Source organism: Anthonomus grandis, chromosome 7 (assembly GCF_022605725.1).
Source record: "Anthonomus grandis grandis chromosome 7, icAntGran1.3, whole genome shotgun sequence".
NCBI classification, from domain to species: Eukaryota; Metazoa; Arthropoda; class Insecta; order Coleoptera; family Curculionidae; genus Anthonomus; species Anthonomus grandis.
This window is the reverse complement of record NC_065552.1, coordinates 23,411,802-23,432,974: the sequence shown is the minus strand read 5'-3', so window position 1 is coordinate 23,432,974 and position 21,173 is coordinate 23,411,802. Positions and strand designations below refer to the sequence as shown.

The 21,173-nt window shown below is 32.3% G+C and overlaps 1 protein-coding gene across 1 annotated transcript in view; it reads right to left on the bottom strand.

Moving 5' to 3' along the window:
- The window catches only part of LOC126738383 (protein gooseberry-like), a 44,359-nt gene extending 24,076 nt beyond the window's left edge, over nucleotides 1-20,283 (bottom strand). Inside the window, exons 1-2 of the mRNA XM_050443689.1 lie at nucleotides 20,023-20,283; nucleotides 16,547-16,719 (exon numbers count right to left, since the gene is read on the bottom strand). Coding sequence (XP_050299646.1) covers nucleotides 16,547-16,719; nucleotides 20,023-20,086 — 237 coding nt within the window. The 5' untranslated portion in view covers nucleotides 20,087-20,283. The remainder of the gene's footprint in view (nucleotides 1-16,546; nucleotides 16,720-20,022) is intronic.
- Between the last annotated feature and the right edge of the window lie 890 nt (nucleotides 20,284-21,173).

Below are 21,173 nucleotides of genomic sequence, written 5' to 3'. Positions count from 1 at the left end.
TATTTTCTCTGATTGGCTGATATTGACAGCTCAGGCGACAGGTGGGGTCGTTATCGATTTAGTCGGTACTGCGTCCATTTTTCGAAGACTTGTTCCCGTGTTGCAGGTAGGAGCGCACGTAAAAGGCCAGTTTTATATTTCTGAAGTTTGTGAAGCAGGAAGTGGCCAATATGGTTTATTTCATAATTCTGGTGCAGGATGCCCAAGATTTTGATGGATAGATAATGAAACTTAGCAAGGGTTTTACTTTTACTTTTCCCTTTTCCTCTTTATTCTTCTTCAATTGTTGATGGCTGCAGGCTTTTGATTTCCCTGGGAAATTGCTGGAAGCGGTGGAGCTGGAGCCAGAGTTAGAGCTAATAATAGAGATTCCCAGTTCGGATAGCTAAGAGACAAATGGCATACATTCACAGCCTCGGTTTTGAAGGCTAGCCGTTCATTTCTTGGAGGAATATACAGGCCAGTTTATTCCATTTATTTAAATATTACTAACCATAGATTTGTCTCACTTATTTAAATTTTTATTAATATACCTTTTATTTCAATTTAACGTTACAAATATTTAATCAATGTCATAATTTAATACGTCAATTTCTTATCTATAATATTAGTTATTTTTTGTTCAGTATTTTTAGTACCCTTTTTGGTAGTTAAGTAGATATAACACGGTTAAGGCTGATATGCTTTAGGTAAAAATTATATCAACATTATTCATATTTTAATCCATAGCAAATTATTAACATTTATCAGATTAGAATATGAGGTGTGTACATATCTTTGATGTAAATATAATTTGGTTGTATTGTTGAGATTTTTTTTGCCTCTTTAAATTTACCTTATCCAGGGTCATTTAATTGTTAATGGAAACCTATATACCAAGTCTATACCAAGTCCAAAACTAAGTGGCGCCCTCTTATTTAAAAGTTATAATCAAGTTTAGATTCTTTAATAGTCAGTCATAAGTGAACCTTCGAACAAACTCAAGCCTCCAATAATTCTGAGCTACCGTCTGCAAACTCGTGGCAAAATAGTAAAGTTAACGCCACAACGTTACAAATGTGCCACGGTGTTTTTCTGTTCCTTATCGTACCAAGAAATTCGGGGTCTTGTCCTATTGGCCTCAAGATTTCCTTGTTAGTTTTTCTTGCTATCCATGAGACTTTCAAGATTCTACGATAGATAATATCCAGTCTTCCATCCCATACAACAGTAAGGAATATAGGTAACATTTTGTGAAGCTTATTCTGGTATTAACGTCAACGTCTACGTACGAGTTCGTAAGAACCTTCTTCAATCTCACGAATGAGCTCATACATAAACAAGTCTCCAGAAAGTTAAACTCTTTTACTACTTCAGTCTTCACAATCGTATGAGAGTTTCGCATTCTGCAACTCATTTAATTTGCGGGTGATTACTAGAAATGTTGTTTTTTTATGTTGATGTCAATTCTAATTTTTCCCATTCCAAGTTGGCCGTGCATTTCAACTATCTCCAGGAGACTTTGAAGATTATTCACATTATCTGCTATAAGAATTGTGTCATCTGTATATTGGTGATCCATATGCCATTGACTTTGCTGCCTAATTACTGTCCTTCGAGAGGTTCTTGGATGAATGTTTTCAGATCAAATGTTAAACAAAACTAGATAGAAAATACATCCCTATCTTACACCTCTAAGGATTTTTTATGCCTTTGTTGTCAAAACTAACTGCAGCTACAAGTTTTCAGTACAATTCCAGTACAAGTTTTTAATACAGTGTATGTCTTTTTGATCGTTACAACATTTGAACGAGTTTATGATATTATACTAAGGTACCTGCGGCAAATAAAGCCCGGCGGTCAATAAGGCCCACTGACCATATCTTTAATATCTAAAACTATAATCCAAATCTGACAACGTCAAATTACTCCCCTTATTAGATATACCACATATTACTATAACGAACTCAAAGGAAGCAGCACGCGGGAACAGTGTTAAATTGTCTACGGAGTTGATGTGTCGCAATTATCCGTTTTATAATTCTCGTGTGCCATATTTTCGTAAATTTTTTTGACTTTTGGTTCTACTGTTTGGGTTTCTCACATTCTCTGTTTCACAGAGCATCTTTTGATGTAAAAATCTAGTTAAAGAAGTAAATAAGTTTTTAATTATTAAGATTTTAAATAAAAATTGCCAATTCGGATATTAAGTCCCACCGAATAAATGGTGGGCATTATTAAACGACAAGGTTTCTATCTTTAATTTCTCTCCAGAAGGATACCTAAAATGCCAGGAGAAAGAACAAAACGTGCAATATGGACGCCAGAGTAACTTCAGCCTGCCATAAATGCCATACAAACTCAAACCATGTCACAAAGACAAGCCGCAGAACATTACAAAATTCCGAGAAGAACCCTACGGAACCACATTCAATCTGGAAACGCTATAAAAAAGATGGATAGATCTAGCATTTTAACAACAAATCAGGAAAATCAATTTTCGGAAAGAATCATTCGTTTGTGTGAAATTGGCATGCCTTTAACTCCCCTGTTAGTGAGACGATCGGCTTTTAAATTCTATGTCGACAATAACATTAAACACCCGTTTCGCACGTCTAAAGGTGTAGCTGGAAGAGATTGGCTTTACGGGTTCTTGAAGCGCAACCCACATCTTGCTAGACGGAAAGCTCAACTTATGAATCCTGGGAGAGCTCAAAAGCTCAATAAATTCATAGTAAATGATTATTTTGCCAAGCTCTCTGATATTTACAGAGAAATGAATATTCAACAGAATCCCCAAAATCTCTTTAATATGGATGAAAAGGGTTGCAGGTTGACCATCCACCACCAGCAACAAATTATTGGGAAAACAGGTGCCAAGCGCATCCATCTCGTGGCACCTGAACATGCCGAGAACGTGACCATTGCAGGATGTTGCAATGCTTTGGGGAATTCCATACCTCCTATGATCATATTTAAGGGCAAAAGATTGAAGCCTGAATGACAAGATGGTCTGCCACCGGGTTCCCTTGTGAAAATGGCGGAGAAGGATAGTATGGCGACAGAACTTTTTATTGCATTTCTACAACATCTATCTCGCTACAAGAACAACGGACCGGCTGTACTTATCTTTGACGGAGCTTCTAGCCACCTAGATATTTCAATCGTTGATGCTGCAGATCAAGTGTGGACTGTTTTGTTTGCCGTCGAATACCACTCACGAGCTCTAACCGTTGGACAAGGCTGTTTATCGCTCGTTCGAGTATCATTGGGATCAGGAGCTTCTTTGATATTGGGATACGCATCCAGACCGACGTCTTGATAAAAGCCGCTTTCAAAAGGTGTTGGAAGAAGGACTTTAGAAGTAAATCCTTCAATTACGGACTCTTGGTTTTGTTTTGTTTGCCAGACACAAGATAAAATCGACATGAGACAGTGCATAGCGTGTAGGACTTGGTATCACGAGGCGCGTGTTGACTTCTCACAAGATGATGATGACTTTATCTGCCCAAACTGCTCTTAGATTTTAGTGGTCAAATTTGTTTCTTGGTTAGAAATGTATTGTTTACGTTTATATTTGTATTATTTGATGGGCCTTTTTAACCGACATCACTAATTTAATGGGGCCTTATTTACCCAACAGTCGGATAATAAAGCCCACTTTCATATTTTTTTACAAAGCTTGTCAAAAGCCTAATCAAAAAAATAAACTTTTTAATTAATGTATTATTTTGTTAAAAAGGCTTCATATTTTCAATATTTGGAGTGTCCTGTTTTTGTTTAAATTTTTGAAAACACAATAAAGCATTTTTTCCTTAGCTGGGCCTTATTTGCCGCAGGTACCTTATATCAAATGCTTTTTCGTAACGTATGAAGCACATCGCTTCATCTTTTCTCCGATAGTAACAGTTTTGAACCAACACTTGCGATATGACCAGTACCTCTCTCTCTCTCATTCTAAGTCCAAATTGCGAGGATCTAACAGTGCTTTCGCATTTTGTAAGAATTCTATAGTGACCTTCAGAAACACTTTCAGTGTGATTCATCAAGCTGATTAATCTGTATCTTCACATCTTATGGCGTTGTTCGTTTTTGGAGTTGGCAATTTTCCTGCCTTGTATTATTTGGTTGAACAGCCTTTGTAGCCGATTAAAACTACCATTGTCTAGTAATTTCAGCAATCCAATCTGGTTGATCCACGTTTTTGCGGTTTTCATTGCTCTTCTGAAAAAGACTGAATTACTAATAATTAGTAGGCCAATGTTGGCAATGCTAAAACAGGTTCAAAAATATTTGATTGCCATCCCAGAAGTATGAGGAATTTTCTTAAAAAAATGTTCAGATCTGGTTCTTAGTGACTCTTTACTGATCGTAAGAATAGAAATTAGGCTTTAATGAAAAAGTGATGTTCTATAAACGGGATTTTTTTAAAGGAAACTTAAGGAAAGCATTGGTGACTATGTGATCCAAATCTCAATATTTGCTGTTTTTCTCAATTTATAAATAATGCATTGGATTAAAATATCTTTTAGGCTTTAATACATAATTTTGAATAAATAGATGAATCTTATAATATGTGGCATTGTCAGCAAAGTAGATATAAGTCCCACCATTTAAGATAAAACGAAAATCATTTAGAGCATTTACTGAATAAAATGGACCCCAATATGTTGTCCAGGTCCGGCTTGAGGGGCACGGACTTAAATTTTTTAAAAAACTATTTAACAAGTAGATAAGAATTTTTAAAAATAGAAAATATTTTGAGTGATCCCCTGAAAGTGAAGATTGGGGCTCCTCAAGGAACCGTACTGGGCCCATTACTCTTCATTTTGTATATTAATTCACTAACAGATCTAAAAACTGTGAACGGATTTGTAATATCTTATGCCAACGACACAGCAGTCATTTTTTCAGGTAACACTTGGGTAAAGTAAGGAGAAGCACAATTATGGGCATTAGTAAAATAAAAATATGGTTAGACACATTTAAATTCTCACTCAACATATCTAAAACACATTATATTGCATTTTCTTTAACTGAAGCAAACCTCCCAACATTCCATTCTTTAGATGTAGGTTCCGATACTCAACATGAAGACGTAATTAAAGAGGTCTCTTTTACTAAATATTTGGGTGTTATACAGTGGATAAGCATTTCAAATGGAGCGAACATATTTTAAATCTAACTAAGAATATTCGTTATAGTGTCCGTATATAAATCTTTGGTGGAGTCACTTATCAGATAATATGGTATTGTTGTATGGGGAGGTCTATATCAAAACTCTTTAAATTCCTTAAACGTAGTGCAGAAACATATTTTAAAAAGTGTGTTTGTAAAAAATAAGCTCTACTTAACAACTCTGTTATACCCCAGCGATATTTTTGATGTTCGATTAATCTATGTATTAGAGGTATGCTGCTTTATTAAAAAAAATACGAAAAAAACAACTATGTAATGCATTCTTATAATACCAGAAATTGCGTAAACAAACACTTAGTTACTCAAAAAATTAACACAAATTTGAACAAGAGATCTTTAATCTATCTTGCACCAAAAATTTAATTCCAAACAACATCAAGAGTATTTATAGCTTCAAAACATTTAAAAAATTATGTAAAAACTTTATTTTCGAAAATAGAACAAAACTTAAAGAACTCTTCATCTAGGTTAAATTTTTGTGAAAGCGAATTAGGGTTGGGGGTAGGATGATGTGTATTCATTTGTATGTTTTGTTATTGTGGCTCTTTATTTTTGTAATGCTTAGGTAATACTTTATTAATTTTTTTTTCGTAAAAACAATTAGGAGCACATGCAGATATTCGGTTATCTAGGTGCATAATTCGTAATTTTGTATGTCTATGTTATGCATTATATTTATGTATATGAAGTAAATAAATAAAATAAAATAAAAAAATAAATATTGACTGCTGAGGTAACCCAGATATGCTTTTTATGCCAACAAATAATTAACATTTAAAAACAATTTTAATTGTCTACCTTTAAACCCGACACTTATAGTAGGTAGTATAACTATAAGGAATGTAGTAAAACTATACGACCTTAGGCAGTAAATCAAAGCCCCAAGTGTTCGTGTGGTACATATCAGTTGTCGTTTTTACGACGTTATGAGTAACACCTTCGCGAGAAATGTTAATAAATCTCGTAAGTGATTTCCGATACCGTATTCAGGCATTTTCTTTGTTGCATTAGTGAAACTTTATAGAACATTCTGATGTCAGTCGCGTACAATTTGGATAGGCACCAAATAGGAAAATTAAGGTTTGTAGTAGTATTTTTTACAATAGCGTAAGAAAATTATGCCATTTTAATGTAATCTAGTTGATTTTTAAATTGCTCAAGCAACTAGAAGATATACAACAAGTCAAAAAATTATAGTTTATCCCAAAATATGGAAGCTATAATCCTGTCACAGACTGCTTTTCATCGTTTCAATCAAATGTACAGGTACAACACGCTCCAAACAACGAATATCCATTACGATTTTGAGGGATTTACATCATATCTTTGGGAGATACAGCCTCATTTTGAACGACCGGAGCGTTCAGCATCATAGTAAGAAATTGTTGTTTTTGATAGACTTCAGATAAGGTTTTTAAAGAAATTTTGAACTTTAAGAGTCAACTTAAGGTTTATTGTATATGCAAAGGGTGTTGCAATAAAAACGCACAATTTCAGTGTTCAATAAAACATAATTTTCTAGTAAAGTAGTAAAATATTTATTGATTTAGAAAATATAGTATATTTGAAAATTATGTATTAAACAAAATATCTTATAAATGACCGCCACAGCTTTGCTGGTGTATGTATAGCCTTTTGACGAAATTTTCAATAACGTTATTGTATGTAACGTTACATGTGGTGCACGAACTTATAAATATACCTGGACTGCCAATTCAATGAAAAATAAATGACCACTACTAGGGGGCCGCCATTTTGCGCGTGATTGTGTCCTTTCGATGTTGGTAACTCTGACAAATTTTAGTTGTGCCAACTGTAGGGAAACAAAACAATTTTTTCAGAGGATATGTTTACAAAAATACAAAATAGAAAGTTACATATAGGTAAGAATTTAAGATAGTTGCGTTAGATCTGTGATTTTTCTGGTACTTCTTTAAGAATTTCGTTAAAATTTATGAAAGAAAATAATCCTCACCTAAAATGAGACAAAGTTTCAATCAACTTGGAATAGATGCATGCATTTTAAAATGTTTGCTTTATTATTTATTATTATGTTTTATTGTTTATTTATTACCAAGAAAATGATGATATTATATAAATTTTTGCTTGTATTAACAAATTCAGTTAAAAACACTTTTATTTTCATTCTATTTTTACTATTACGAGTTTTACTTTCCTTCCATGTACAGTGTTTCCACATTAACAGGTACAACCATCTATAAATTGATTGGTTTGTAATTAGCAAGGGTTTATATAGTAAAATTATATTATTCTGTCATCTACTCTATATTATTCTATCATAAACAACACCGACAAACAATTCACAATAATTCGGTTTTGAGAAACTGAAACTGAAACCAAATACCTTTAAATACAGATGGTGATACATTATTCACGTATTAAATAAGGAGAAAGATACATTGCCTGTTCCAGACGCTATAAGACGATATACCCAAGCGTCGTTAACAAATCGCCAAAAACTAGGCAATCCGCTATACTCACACGTCAAACGTCAGCGTCGTCAACTTCATTACCGTTATTTAATATATTTTTTGTTGGCAACACTAAAAATGTTCAGAATGACCAACATCAAAAGGACACAACCACTATAAAAATGGCGGCCACCAGGCAGTGGTCATTTTTGGGTATCGTGGACATATGCATTAGCAGTCCAGGTATATTTATTAAGTTCGTGATGTGGTGGTATTTCATTAATACAGCGCTAAAGTTCGGCTTTCGATGGATCGAAAAGGCTTATTGGCATAAACGTGTGACTTCAGATAACTCTAATTATTCGTAGCTTTTCTAAGCCCCAAATGCGAAACTTTTACCTATTAACAAAGCCATCAACGTGGAAATGGACCTCATCACTGAAAGGGCCTTTGTAGAATCAGAAGGATTCAATTGGTGAATTCTTTTTGCTGTTCATGGTTTGCTGGCAGAAGTTACTGAGTCAGTCCGATTTTGTAGGAATTCAGCTGTAAATCTTTAGTGAAAATTTGCTGAAGAGTGCCTGTTGAACTGTCCCATTCTTATGCCCGATGATGAATTGACGTCTCTGGTCTTTCTGTCACACTCTCTAGAACTGCCCTGATATTTTGGTCTGAACGACTTCTATGAGCTCGTATCGTGTGTTTCTCATCACTAACTGAACCAGTACTTTTTCACAATAAATGAATAAGGGACATTATTTCGATCATTATTCACCATTTTGATAATAATTTTGGCAATTACGACGCGTTGTTTTACCATGTAATGCTCCATGTGTACTAACTCCCATTTGTAAACTTTCAATCTGTCACGTCATTATCATGTGACATTATGACTGTCAAACATGGCGCGTAATTCAAAACTTGCGTTCTTATTAAAACCCTTTATAATAAAATCTATTGAGATTGAATGTATTATGTAAAACTGGCTCAGAATTTATTTAATATAAAAACGAGAAATAAAAGTCAGTGAGCATAAAAATTCTAAATGAAAAACAGTTAAAAATCGCAATAAAATAACACACATCTGGCATAAACTGAACAATTATTATTATTATAGGTACTTACTTCAGATTTTTCCCCGAAATGCGTGCATTTTGTAATTAAAAAGGTTTATGTGACCCGCTATGAACTCCGAATGTCCGTGAAAATAGTAATGGGTTTTAATAAATCGTAAAGGAAGTCACGATTTGCTTTAGGTCGTTAAAATCGATCGTAAATGGGACCCCCAATATCCTGCGTCAAGAGCATGATATGGGGTAAATGTTGGGTATTTCCTTAATTTTGTTATACATTTAAACAAATGTCATATCAAATTTATTCAAGGAATATTTATTATTATTGTATTCATAAAAAAATCACGAATTCATGAAATGCCTCTGAAAATTCTTCAGTGTTATCAAAATAAAATATAGGTGAAACGGAAAATCACTAAAAAAATATTATATAATTAATTAAAATGCATGGTAATTTCCAATGGTAAAATTTTAAAAGTTGTTATGACCTTGTTTCCCGCTTGGATTGTTAAACCAAAAACAAGCAGGACCATTGCCAAGAAGTACGATGTTGGATGAACCATTTCAACTAAAAAGATAATTCTTTTTTGTAGTATAAATATATTCTATGATAATCTGGATGATTCTTAAAAAAAGACTAAAGACTACCTATTTTATTTGTGACTTCACATATGTGAAATAATAACACTTTAAGACCCCTAATGCCACAATCTCGCAACAAGCTTGAAATGAAGCTGTAAGATGTGTGGCTCCCAAGCTAAGGTAGAGTTATTGTGCATTTCTAGAAATTTGATACTATTAACATTTGAAATCGATTTATTTTCATACTGAACATAAAGAGACTCAGTAGAATTTTTACTTTTATGGAATAAGATTAAATCTGCCTTATTCATGGACATTTTATTGTCAGAGCACTACTTGAGTATGTTCTCTCAGATCATAGTCAGGACATACAGGAATAACAGTGGATTCAAAATAGAACCTTGTGAGACACCTCTTTTTATATGATGTAGTGTCTGATGAATAATTTGTTCTATTCTTGTATATTTTCAAGATTTGAGTGAAACTGGCCTCTCACTCCATAACTTTCCAGCCGAAGTGCACGATCAATGGTGTTAAAGGCCTTCGAGAGGTCCAAGTACAGACCCGCCACAGCCTCATTTCTATCAAGATTTTCAATAATTTTTGATAGTTTATGAAAAATAGCCATTTATGTATATTTTCCAGGTAAAAATTCGAACTGTAGTAAGATTATTAGATTAAAAAATGTTTCCGAATTATAATTAAAAATAATTAGTTTTAATTTCTTGCGACAAACAAACGTTAGTTTTCCTTTTTTAAATAGTTAGTTTTAACCATCGAAGTTAATTTTTTTAATTATTACCTATTATTTGATTTATTAATTACAATAAAAATCGTTTATTGAATTTATTTAGAGCATATACATATTATTTATTAATTAAAGGCAGTGCCAACTTACCATGCAATATTACAAAAATAAAACTACTTAAAAATCAATTCAGGAGAACTAAATATAACGTCCTTTGCCTTCCGTGTCGAGGTTCTTCGAGAAATTCTTATATAATAGACCTAAATAAAAAAATAAAAACGCCCTTAATTTAAACTTCAGCGAAGGTCAGCGAAGCTGTTAATTTAACCAAGCATTTAAAAAGATACGATAAGCTATGAAGAAAAGTAATATAAGGAATAAAAAGAAAAAAGTTTGACATTGCAGAACTTACATAAAAAACAGAATAAATACATATATGTACCTACATAAAGAAAACAAGTTATAAATGAACAAACTTATCCTTCACAGAAGCAGTTATGTTATTTTACGTTTGAACATATCAGGAGTACATCCGTGACATATCTTTAAGTTGACCTTTATTACATTGATTTAAAAGTTTAACTAAAGTATAGGAAAATGGGCACACTCTGAGACTCACATTTGGTTATTTTAGCCATTTCATAGAGTTGAATATGTTTTTTTCCACGAAAGTGAACCAGATTTCTCCGAGAATTTTTAAATCAGGTATAGCGGGCTTTCAGTTTTTTTAATAATTTATGAAAAAAGCAAGCAAAATTTATCTTTTTTTCATTGCAAGTATTCGCACGTTTCAGTTCGGAAAGTTTATGACTGACATGATTAAGCTGGCAAATTAAACATATGCAAGAATACTGTAGAATTTTTCTTCTTTTTATTGTGTCTAAAATTGTTGAAGTTTATTCTTGGTAGTTTGATCTAACTATCTTGAATCTAGTTTGAAGTTCATTTCGAGGACCATACACAAAGTTATGGTTACAATAGTTAAGGTGATACAAAACCAGTACTTGGTAGAGCACGTTTTGTAGCTTAAGAAAATCTTTACTCTTGTAAATATTGCCAAGATTATAATAGGTTTTTTGAAGAAGCTTAGACACATGACTTAGAATTAAAGATCACACCCAAATTTTTATATTCCTCAACAACCGGTGTTGCCATTATCATAACCATCACCAAATTTTGAAAGGACCAATCTTTAGCTGGTCCAATGTATGTTATAGATGTTTAATTGGGATCAAGTTTCAACTTATGATTAAAAAAGTATTTAAAGATTCCAAACATTCATTAAGTCTCCTAGCCACCTTAAATGCCTCGGACCTGGCAAAATAATGCTAAATTTGCGGATCATCAGCCTATCTTTGACTGTTCATATGACGAAAGCACTCTAACATATAAGCGGTAAAAATTGCTAAAAAACAAAGGACCCAAAAGTGATCCTTGAGTGATCTCTCTATCCACATGCAATGACTTAGATTTAAGCCCCTCAAGTGTGACCGGCTGCGATCTTTCTGCCAAATAATTGCGAACAAGTTGAATAGTTTTAAGTTTAAAACCATAGTATAGTAAAAATTTGCAGACAGCAGTGGCATGGTATAGAACATCGAAGGCCTTGCTAAGAGTTTCAGCTCTGTCTGCAGCTAAAAGTATATCACCTACTACCTTTAACAGTGTTGTGACAGTGCTAAACGCTTTATGATCAGTGAAATAATTAATGATTTGTCTTAAAAAATAAGCTTTTCAAATACTTTCTAAATACTGATACTGATAAGTCTGATACTGCCAGTCAGTCTGGCCCCAGATCAAAGATATTTTTAGGGCTAGTAATATTTAGTAGCGGCAAGACCTCAGCCATCTTCCACTGCGCAGGAAAAATGCTGTTATGTATGAAGGACTTCAAATGGTTAACAAGTACGGGAAAAAATTGTTGAACAGCACAGCCTCATCAGTTCAAAGCTAATTCCGTCTACACCAGAGGTGTTAGACCCAATCTCCGACATTCCCTGTTTATTAATACACTGGGAATAGAAACAGGAGTTGTTGATATAGCTTTAAAAAAATTAACTCTTCAAAATACAAGTATCCATAAGAGAGGTAAACGTCTTAGAAAGGTAACACCCTGGGTTGTTATTTAAACTATAAAATAATGTATTGGAATCATATTAGTGTAGATCTGGCACAAAGAGACAGATCTACTTAATCTCTTTTTTTAAATATAACGCTTCTTTATTCGTTGACTTTAAATGGTGTAATGAAAGACACTTTTACAAGGCGTCTGAAACTATATATACAGCAAATATTTTAATGGGAATTATAATTTGCTATTTCATCTTCCAGAAAAGGATCAATGCATGTCTTTCTAAAGCTTCTACCGATCGTCAACTAATTTTGAGTTTTGCTTGCGACAACAGTTGTTTGTCGGATAGGTACAACGCACTGTTTTATAAAAGAAGACTTGCAGCTTATAATTTAACTGTTTATATGTTGTTGAACAAGAAGCAGTTGAAAAGCAATTTTTAGTTGTTGGGTATAGTGAAATAGAGTGCGACTTTATGCGTGCTGCTACTAATAAAGAGTTTAAAAGAATTATAAGGGCCTACGGGCCAGAAGACTGGAAAAATATAGCACGAAGTTCAAGACGAAAAAGCGATAAGACTTATATTGTACTCGGCTTACATTATAAAGATATTTTTATTAAAAAATGTTAGAATTGTAAGGATTACCCTTACAATTCTAAACATTTTTTGTGCACCTGTAGCATATAGTTTCCATGGGTTTTGTTGTTATTCTCAATTAAAATTTGAAAATTGAAAAAAGCTCATGAAGAAAAGGAAAAAAAAAAAATTTAAACGTTTTATTCTATTGAAAACAGAGCTTCGCAAGCTAGTGGTATTAGATCGGGTGATCTTGGTGGACACTCAATAACCTCGCTCCTTCCAATCCACCAGATGTTATAATATGACAAAGCCGGACGTTCTATCTCGGGAAAAGGGTAAAATAAAAGAGCTGGAATAAGTTCCTCTTCTAGAAAACTTAGGTATCTCTTACCTGTTCAGCAGTTTTTAACGTCATTGCACACGTTTATTTTTCAATTTAATTGTGTATATCCTTTTCTCATCCAGTGTGGATTTACATCGGACCAGTACCGATAGTTCTGGGTATTTATGCCACCATTAAAGCAGAAAGTGACTTCATCGAAAAAAAGTATATTTTTCACTAAATTTGGATTCTCCAAACACATATTTTGCAAAAGCTCACAACTATGAGGGCGCCTCAAAGTCTCCTTCCAAGAGTTCTATGTAGAACCGCCAGTAAAACCTCTAACTGCTTATTTTCATCAACTTAAGGTCGACCGCACATCTAGGAACATCTCTTACATGACCGAATTGACTAAACTTCTGCTCAATCTTGCTAACTATCAATTGCGATATTGGCGGACGAGTGGGATATTTTTAATTAAATAACTCACAAACTTCCTGATGTGTTCTAACTCTATTACCGTCGCCAATCATCATCAAGATTTCTATGCGCGGTGTCTCAGTAAGCCACATATTAAAGTAATTTAGTGTTAAAAAAAGAAAAGACTTGAGCATAACTCCAAAACGCTTAGACTTAGGTACAGCACATGCTACATAAAAGATGTTTAGAATTGTAAGAGCAATCCAAAAATGCAATAAAAAGTTGGGATGCAATTTGAAAAAAAAATTGAGACACTATTTTTTTGCAAAATATGCCCCGAAAATAAAATTGACGGGTTCGAGCAATTAAAAAAAAAACGAGATATTGAATTTATTTCTTACTTTACGACCACCCTGTATAAGTTCTCATATTTATTTCATTATGCAATATGGTCCACTGCCTTGTGAGTCCTTTGTTTCTGGTCTCATAAATTTAATAAGTATATCATAAAAATATGTAGGTACCAATAAGAGCAGCATATTATTTAAGTACTGTACTATTTTATTAGTACTAAAAGCCTCTATAAAGGGTGCTATAACTAACTCAACTTTAATTCTTTATAGTGAGTGTATCAGTTGTTCGCTGTGTTTGATTAATAGTTATTACTAAAGACTTTTTTTTTTCTCAAATTTGGATATTAGTCGCCTAGATGCAAATCCCGACAAGTCACATTTTTTTGGAAACCTTTATTATTACATCAGAATTATTACGATACATAAGCCTACACGTCCATAAATATTTTATAGAGAAAATTCCGATAAATCCGATTAGAATAGGCCCTTAAAAATGTATCTTATGTTCAAAAACCGATACGTCCAGCACCATTTTAGATCTAAAAGTCGACATTTCCAGCTCGCCAATGAAAGTATAACATGATATCACCTGATTTCGCTATATTAACGTCCTAGTACTTGTTCGCACCACGCGTTTCAGTTTGTATCAAATGAAGTAAACAGCCTTTTTTATTGCTAAAATAGATTCTATGAATCGTTTAAACAGTGTTAAAAAATTTATTAATATTCAACAATGTGACGTGAAAAAGGCTCGAAAAAGAGCTAAGTATGAGACAAAAAGAGAAAAGGCAAAACGAGCAAGGTATGCTACTTATTTTTCTTAGAATAATGACAATTTTTCTGATCAAATTATACTCATTTATAGGTATGTTGCTAAAACATTGCCTGTATACCCCACTTGCGGCCATAATGGAAAACCATATCAGCCATTTCAGTATACATCTCAACTCTCTATGAAATATGTAAAAGAATTTTATGCAGCGTTTTATCAAGATAAAGATAAGAGAACATGTTTATATTACGCCACTGTGACTCAAAAATTCCAGCTAGGCAAAGAAAGCGAACAAAAACTAAAAATAAACCAAAATCTTGTATTTCATCGTATAAAGTAAAGAGAAGTGACGGCCTAATAGTACCAGTATATCCAACAGCCTTCCAAGGTATCATAGGAATTCAAAAAGATAGAATTAATTCTCAATATCTTGATAAGATACAAGCAAAACTCGCTTATTCCTGTCGAAAGAAGAGGAGGTCGAGTCGGGCAAAAAAATGAAGGCAAAAAAGCATCTATAAAGAATTTTATTGAGTCTTTAAAATGCGTGGAATCTCATTACTGCCGCTCAAAAACATTCAACAGAATTTATTTACCTGCTGAATTATGTCTTACAAAACTTTGGAAAAGGTACAACAATTAAATGACTCAGAACGAAGATCTCAAAGTCAAAGAATGTTTTTTTAGAGATTATTTTAACAAACGTTTCAATGTTGCTTTTGGAACGCCGAAGATAGATCTCTGTTCAACTTGCTTAACATAAAAGTTTAACAAGTTTAATAGTTTAAGTTTAATAAGTTTGACATAAAAAAGGAGCCTGATGAAACAAAAAGGGCTAATTTAACAGCACAACAACGTCTTCACAAATTAAGAGCTGAGAGTTTGTATAAATTTCTTCAAGAGGAAAAAGATGATTTAGTCACATCTTCCTTTGACTGTCAAAAGTATTTGGCACTACCGAAACTTCCAGATTAGTCAGCCTACTTCAGTATGTAGATTAACTTTTATCACCCTGCTATAGTATGTTGATCATCAAAAAATATAAAAATTATTCGTCTTGTTTGTGATGGATGTGGGACTCAAAATAAAAATTTCACACTTATCGGCACGTTGAGCTATTGACTTCAATATAAAGCTCCAAGACAAATACGGCAAATTCAAGTACTTTTTCCAGTTGTAGGGCATTCCTACATTCCCCCTGATCGTGTGTCTTGGTTAATTAAAAGGGTATATAAAAAACACAGTAGCTATCCACCCTGATAAGTATGTGAACTTAATCAAAAACTTTGCCACTCTTTACAGAGTTGGAACTGATGTTGAGGCTAATGATTGGAAAACTGAAACTCAGAAAGTGTTAAAGCAACCAGGCTATTGGCATTTTAAGTTCCAACCTTCAAAGAGAATAATAATTCTTAAATGAAAAACTGGAGTACCACTTGTAAAGAAGGAAGCGTTTTTACAAAAATGACTTATGCACACCAAAAAGTCTATGTAAAAGAGGGAAAAAGGTTTCCCAAATGTGCCCAAGAGTACTAAATACTGCGATAGCTCTTAACCAGGATAAAAAGAAAAGTATTGCAATCAAGATGAACTTATTTTTTTCAAAGCAGTATTTCTCGAAGCTCTCGACGAAGCTGTACAAGATAGTCAACACACTGAAGAAAATGATGAAAATAACTGCGAAGCAGAAACCGATAGCTTTGGAATTTAAAGTAGTGTATGCTTGGTTATACTATTAACAAATTAAACTTTCTTTTCTATTAATAATGCTTTTTCTTTTCATTAGAAACTAAATTTTATCTGCAAAAGCAATTGTGCAATTTTGGAATCCCTTTCATTTTTGCAAAGTACACTTTCAAGATGTTTAGTTAAAAACAATATTCTTCTGAAAAAACTGCATCTTTATTAATAATAGAATAAACATAACAAGTTTTTCTACAATATCTCGAATTGTGTTTACCTGGACTTGTCGGATTTTGCATCTAGACGACTGATATAAGTGATATACAACTCACCTGGTATCTATTTAAAATTTTACTGACACAGCCATGAGACACCCTGAGTTGCCTGGAAATGACACATGGTCGAACCCCGGCGGCTGCCATTTCCACGATTTTTAGCCTAATGTGGTTCGGGAGAGGTCTACCGTTGATAAACACGCCGCCCAATTGATTGACACGACCTTGGCCTAAAACAAAATTTATTTATATTTTACTAACTCAAATGAATAAGTGAACTTTTCGTTATAATATCAACGTTGTTAACCCAAATAAAGTTTCTTGTTCACTGAGCATATCGTAGAATTTCGGCATAATCCAAAAATATGTAAAAACGAATTGCGCACTCGGTAACCTTTGCGCGAAACCACATTTGGGTTCTTGTCTAATTGATCGAGTTGCTTAACTGAATATCTTTTGAGTAATATATTTTTTTTTATAATTAAAATTTGATTTTTGGACTTATTGAGGGCTATAAAAAGCCCTTTTAGAGCAAAAAAAAATAACAATATGAAAAAACTTTCTAATAGTCAATTTACAAGACTATAAACAAACTGAAGTCAACCCAAAGTGGTTTATGACTATTGATTTATAGCACTCTGTTATGTACGACAAATTGCTGGCAGTTTTTCAAATAGTTATACTTTTATTGAGGTTCAGGCATGCCCCTTAGATGAAATCAAAGTATTTTATATAGGGGTATATTTCTTCTTTTATATGTTTCAAGAATTTTGTTAACATTTTATGTCTTATGGGGCATTTTCTTATATATCAAATCCTATTAAGTTAAGCATAAAAAGCATATTTTGACTGTATAATAATACAAACTATTTATCTCACCCTATGTAATACCCCATCCATTATACTTGCTACTGTTTACTATTTAATAGAGAAACATAAATTAATACATGCACTGCTTTTTTTAATCTACAGCCGCCTTATAATTACGTCCTATCAACCATAATAAATGACTTTTTAATTACTTTTGTAGCCTCCAAACTAATTAAAACGTTAATTTATCTATCTGGCTTAAGAATCGGCGGCAAAAAGGTAAATTAAAATTTGTTGTCTTATAATTGAACTGCTTGTATAACCGGATACGATAAACTTTACTTTATTTTATAAAGAGGTCGGGTTATTGCGGAAGTTCCTTTATGGGTGATAAGGTTATGTTCCATTTTTTTCTTGTTATCTCTAGAACGAAGTAAGAAATTCTATATACAGGGAGTAGTTGGATCACAATCTTACCTACAGTTATACACTCTATAGATTTTTTTGTAAAATCAATAAGGATAAAGATATTTGATTTGATGAATTTGGTTTACTATTTTTTAAAAATATTTAGAAAACTACAAAAAAATTATAATTTATCATTTGTAGATTCAAATCATGACCATGACTACAATTTTTCTGTAAATAGCTTTCTGTAGATTTTTTCATGAAAGCAATAGGGATCAAGATATTTGATGAAATGTGTTTTCGTCGCCAAAGTCAGTAAGTGTTTTTCAAAAATATTTCGAAAATTGTTGGATCTACAAACAAATTATAAAATATCATTTCTTAGATCAAAATCTTGTCAATTATGCTTTTTATAGATTTTTCGAAAAAATCAAGATATTTGCCAAAATGCATTTTCCTGTTCAAAGGCAGGAGGTGGCAAGATCATTTTTCAAAAATATTTCGAAAACCGCTGGTTCTACAAAACATTTATAAAAAACCATTTTTGTAGATCAAAATTTTATCACTTTTATAGACCAAAATATTTTGTCTACAATTTCTCTTTCTATAGATTTTTCCATAAAATCAATAGGGTCAAGATATTATAGACAAAATGTCATTCAGTTGCCAAAGTCAGGAAAGATTCGAGACCATTTAAAAAAAATAATTGAAAACTGTGGGTCTACGAAGAATTTATAAAAAAATCTTTATTGTAGATCAAAATGTTGTCTACAATTTTACAGATTTTTCGTGAAATCAATGGCGATCAAGATATTTGACAAAATGTGTTTCCCTGGCCAAAGTCAGAATTTGAAAAAAAATTCGAGACCGAAAAATCTTATATTCTTATAGTCAATATTTCGAAAATTATTGACTCTACAAAAAACTTATAAAATATCATTTTCTAGATTAAATTCATATCTACGATTTTGGTCTTTACAGACTTTTTTATGAAATAAATAAGCATTAAGATATTTGACAAAATGTGGTTCTCTTGTCAAAATTAGTGTGGAAAACATTTTTCAAAAATATTTCAAAAACCGTTTGAAATTTTCTATAAAAATTATAAAATAGTATTTTTGTAGAGTAACATCTGATATCTGTACACTCTACAGATTTTTTGCAGATTCGGGCTGTAACGTTACTGACAAAATGGTAAATATTCAAACAGATTAATATTTTCTCTGGTAGTGCAACTTGGCATTATATTTTTAATGCTTTAGCCACAAAATGTTACATATTATTTATATTTTGTTGTTTTTTTGACCCAAAAATCTTTTATGCTTCTTGATAAGTGAATTGAATGCAGTCAAACAAAACTAATTAAATTTTAATATCTCCTAATATAGGTAGGCCGAAATGTGGGAAATATTAAAATTTTAAGAGTGTTATTTGATCCCATATCCAATTATCTTAGCAAGAAGCATGAATTATTTTTATTCAAATTTCTTAATAAATTAAATTATTTAAACGAAAAAATATTAATTTAATACAAAAAAGATCGCTCAGTATCTACAGTAAGCAATACGCAGTTGAAATCATAAATAAAATGCCAAAGGAACCTAATATTAAAGGACAATTTGTAAGTATATACCATTTTAAAGCATATACTTGCAATAATTAAATAAATATAAAGCAAAATAATTTTTTAAAATACAATGTTACAAATCTGTTTAAAGAGAAATTAAGAAACAGAAAAAGAATGAAAAAAGACTTAAATTAAATACGTAACTAATTATCATCATAAGCTACTAGGGTAGCTATAGATTTATCTTGAAATTTTAGCATTCAAGGATTCAGTAATATTAACATTTTAATGCATATATGAGTACTGTCCTATTTTTACTCTAGGGAGGATATATGAAGAAAAGAGAATATAGGGAATATTTGTATACCTATTCCTAAAATACAAATTTAAATAAGCATTTTCTTTATTAGTCCTTTGCTTAAAGCAGATTTTCGATATGATGTATAACTTAAATTACTGTGATGATCATGTATTTAAATTATTTTTTATTTAATGTCAGTCGGAAAATAGATTTTTGGTGCTAAATGAAATTAACGATTTATTGTACTTTCTTAACTAAATTCCTATAAAAGTCTCTAAATGTCTAAAAGATAAGAAAAAATCAATTAATTTATATTAAATCTGTTAAATCATATAACTTCAGGATGCATAACTTAAATGGCTATTATCATCCTATATTTAAAAAATATATTACGATAAGGATTTATCAAAAGAGAGATCTTTAGTGCTTTGATCTTGGAATACAAACCTTGAAATGGATATCCAGAAAAACAGGGCCGGTGCATTATCCCAAAGTTTCCAGTTACTGTCATATCTGCCTCCACTTTCGTACCGGAAACACCAACAGTCACAAGCACAAAATTTCCAATATTAAGAGTTCCTCAAAAACAAAATCTCTAATAGTGCATTCTTTAATTCGATACTTAACTAACTCGTTTCAAAGATCGCGAATTAAACTAACCCAAAGCCACGACCGAAGGTAGTCTCTGAAACTTATAAGTGGTGCTACCAGTACCACCATTCAAATTAGACTGACACCAGTTTTCTCACCAGACTGCCAGGATTCTGTCATGGGGCTCCACCCATCGGTTCAAAAAGGGCGGTGCTTTCGTTGAAAGTGGTTATTAAGTTGAACATTTATATGGTGGGTGGGAGTGAGAACGTATGGGTGTGATAAGGAGAGATTATATGTATGTGTGTGTACTTAAGTAGGTATTGGTTGGTATAGGGGGGTGTTAGATTAATGCTAGAAAAGCCAATATTAGAAGAGTTTTTTCGAATTGATGAATGAGATGTTAGCGAGAAAGAGAGTTGGAGGGGGGAAATATATTATTATACTGGCTTTTCTTGTTAAGCAGATATAAGTAATATTGAAGAATGGAATGTCGTTGTTAGGGATTTTTCGGTTTGTTGAAACCTTAGATGAAATTAAAAAGAGAGATATTTGGAGCCTCTATTAATTTTTTTCTTTTTATTGTTTCTAGGCTTATGTAGGAGTTTTCAATTTTTTTAGGTACTTAAAAGTCATTTTCTCTTGTCCGAAAGAGTCATTTCAAATTTCCCCTAATTAATTTTGTATTGTTATTAAACAGTTGGGGTTGGTTCTATTATTTTCGGACATTGCATTATTTAAGTCTTTTTCAAATATCCCTTGGGATATTTTGGTTAAACACCTAGTTATTGGTTGATTACTTAAACGTGGCCTGGCTGGTATTTTTTTGAAACTTCACCGTTTAAGAACTAACTTATTTATTAACTTTTTATGAAATATCATTTATGTAATAGTATATTATATATAACAAGTATATTATATTATAAATAGCATGTCTTTTACTTTTTGCAATCATGTATTATTTGTATTTATTTACATAACTAAATATAACACATTTAGTTTTTTGT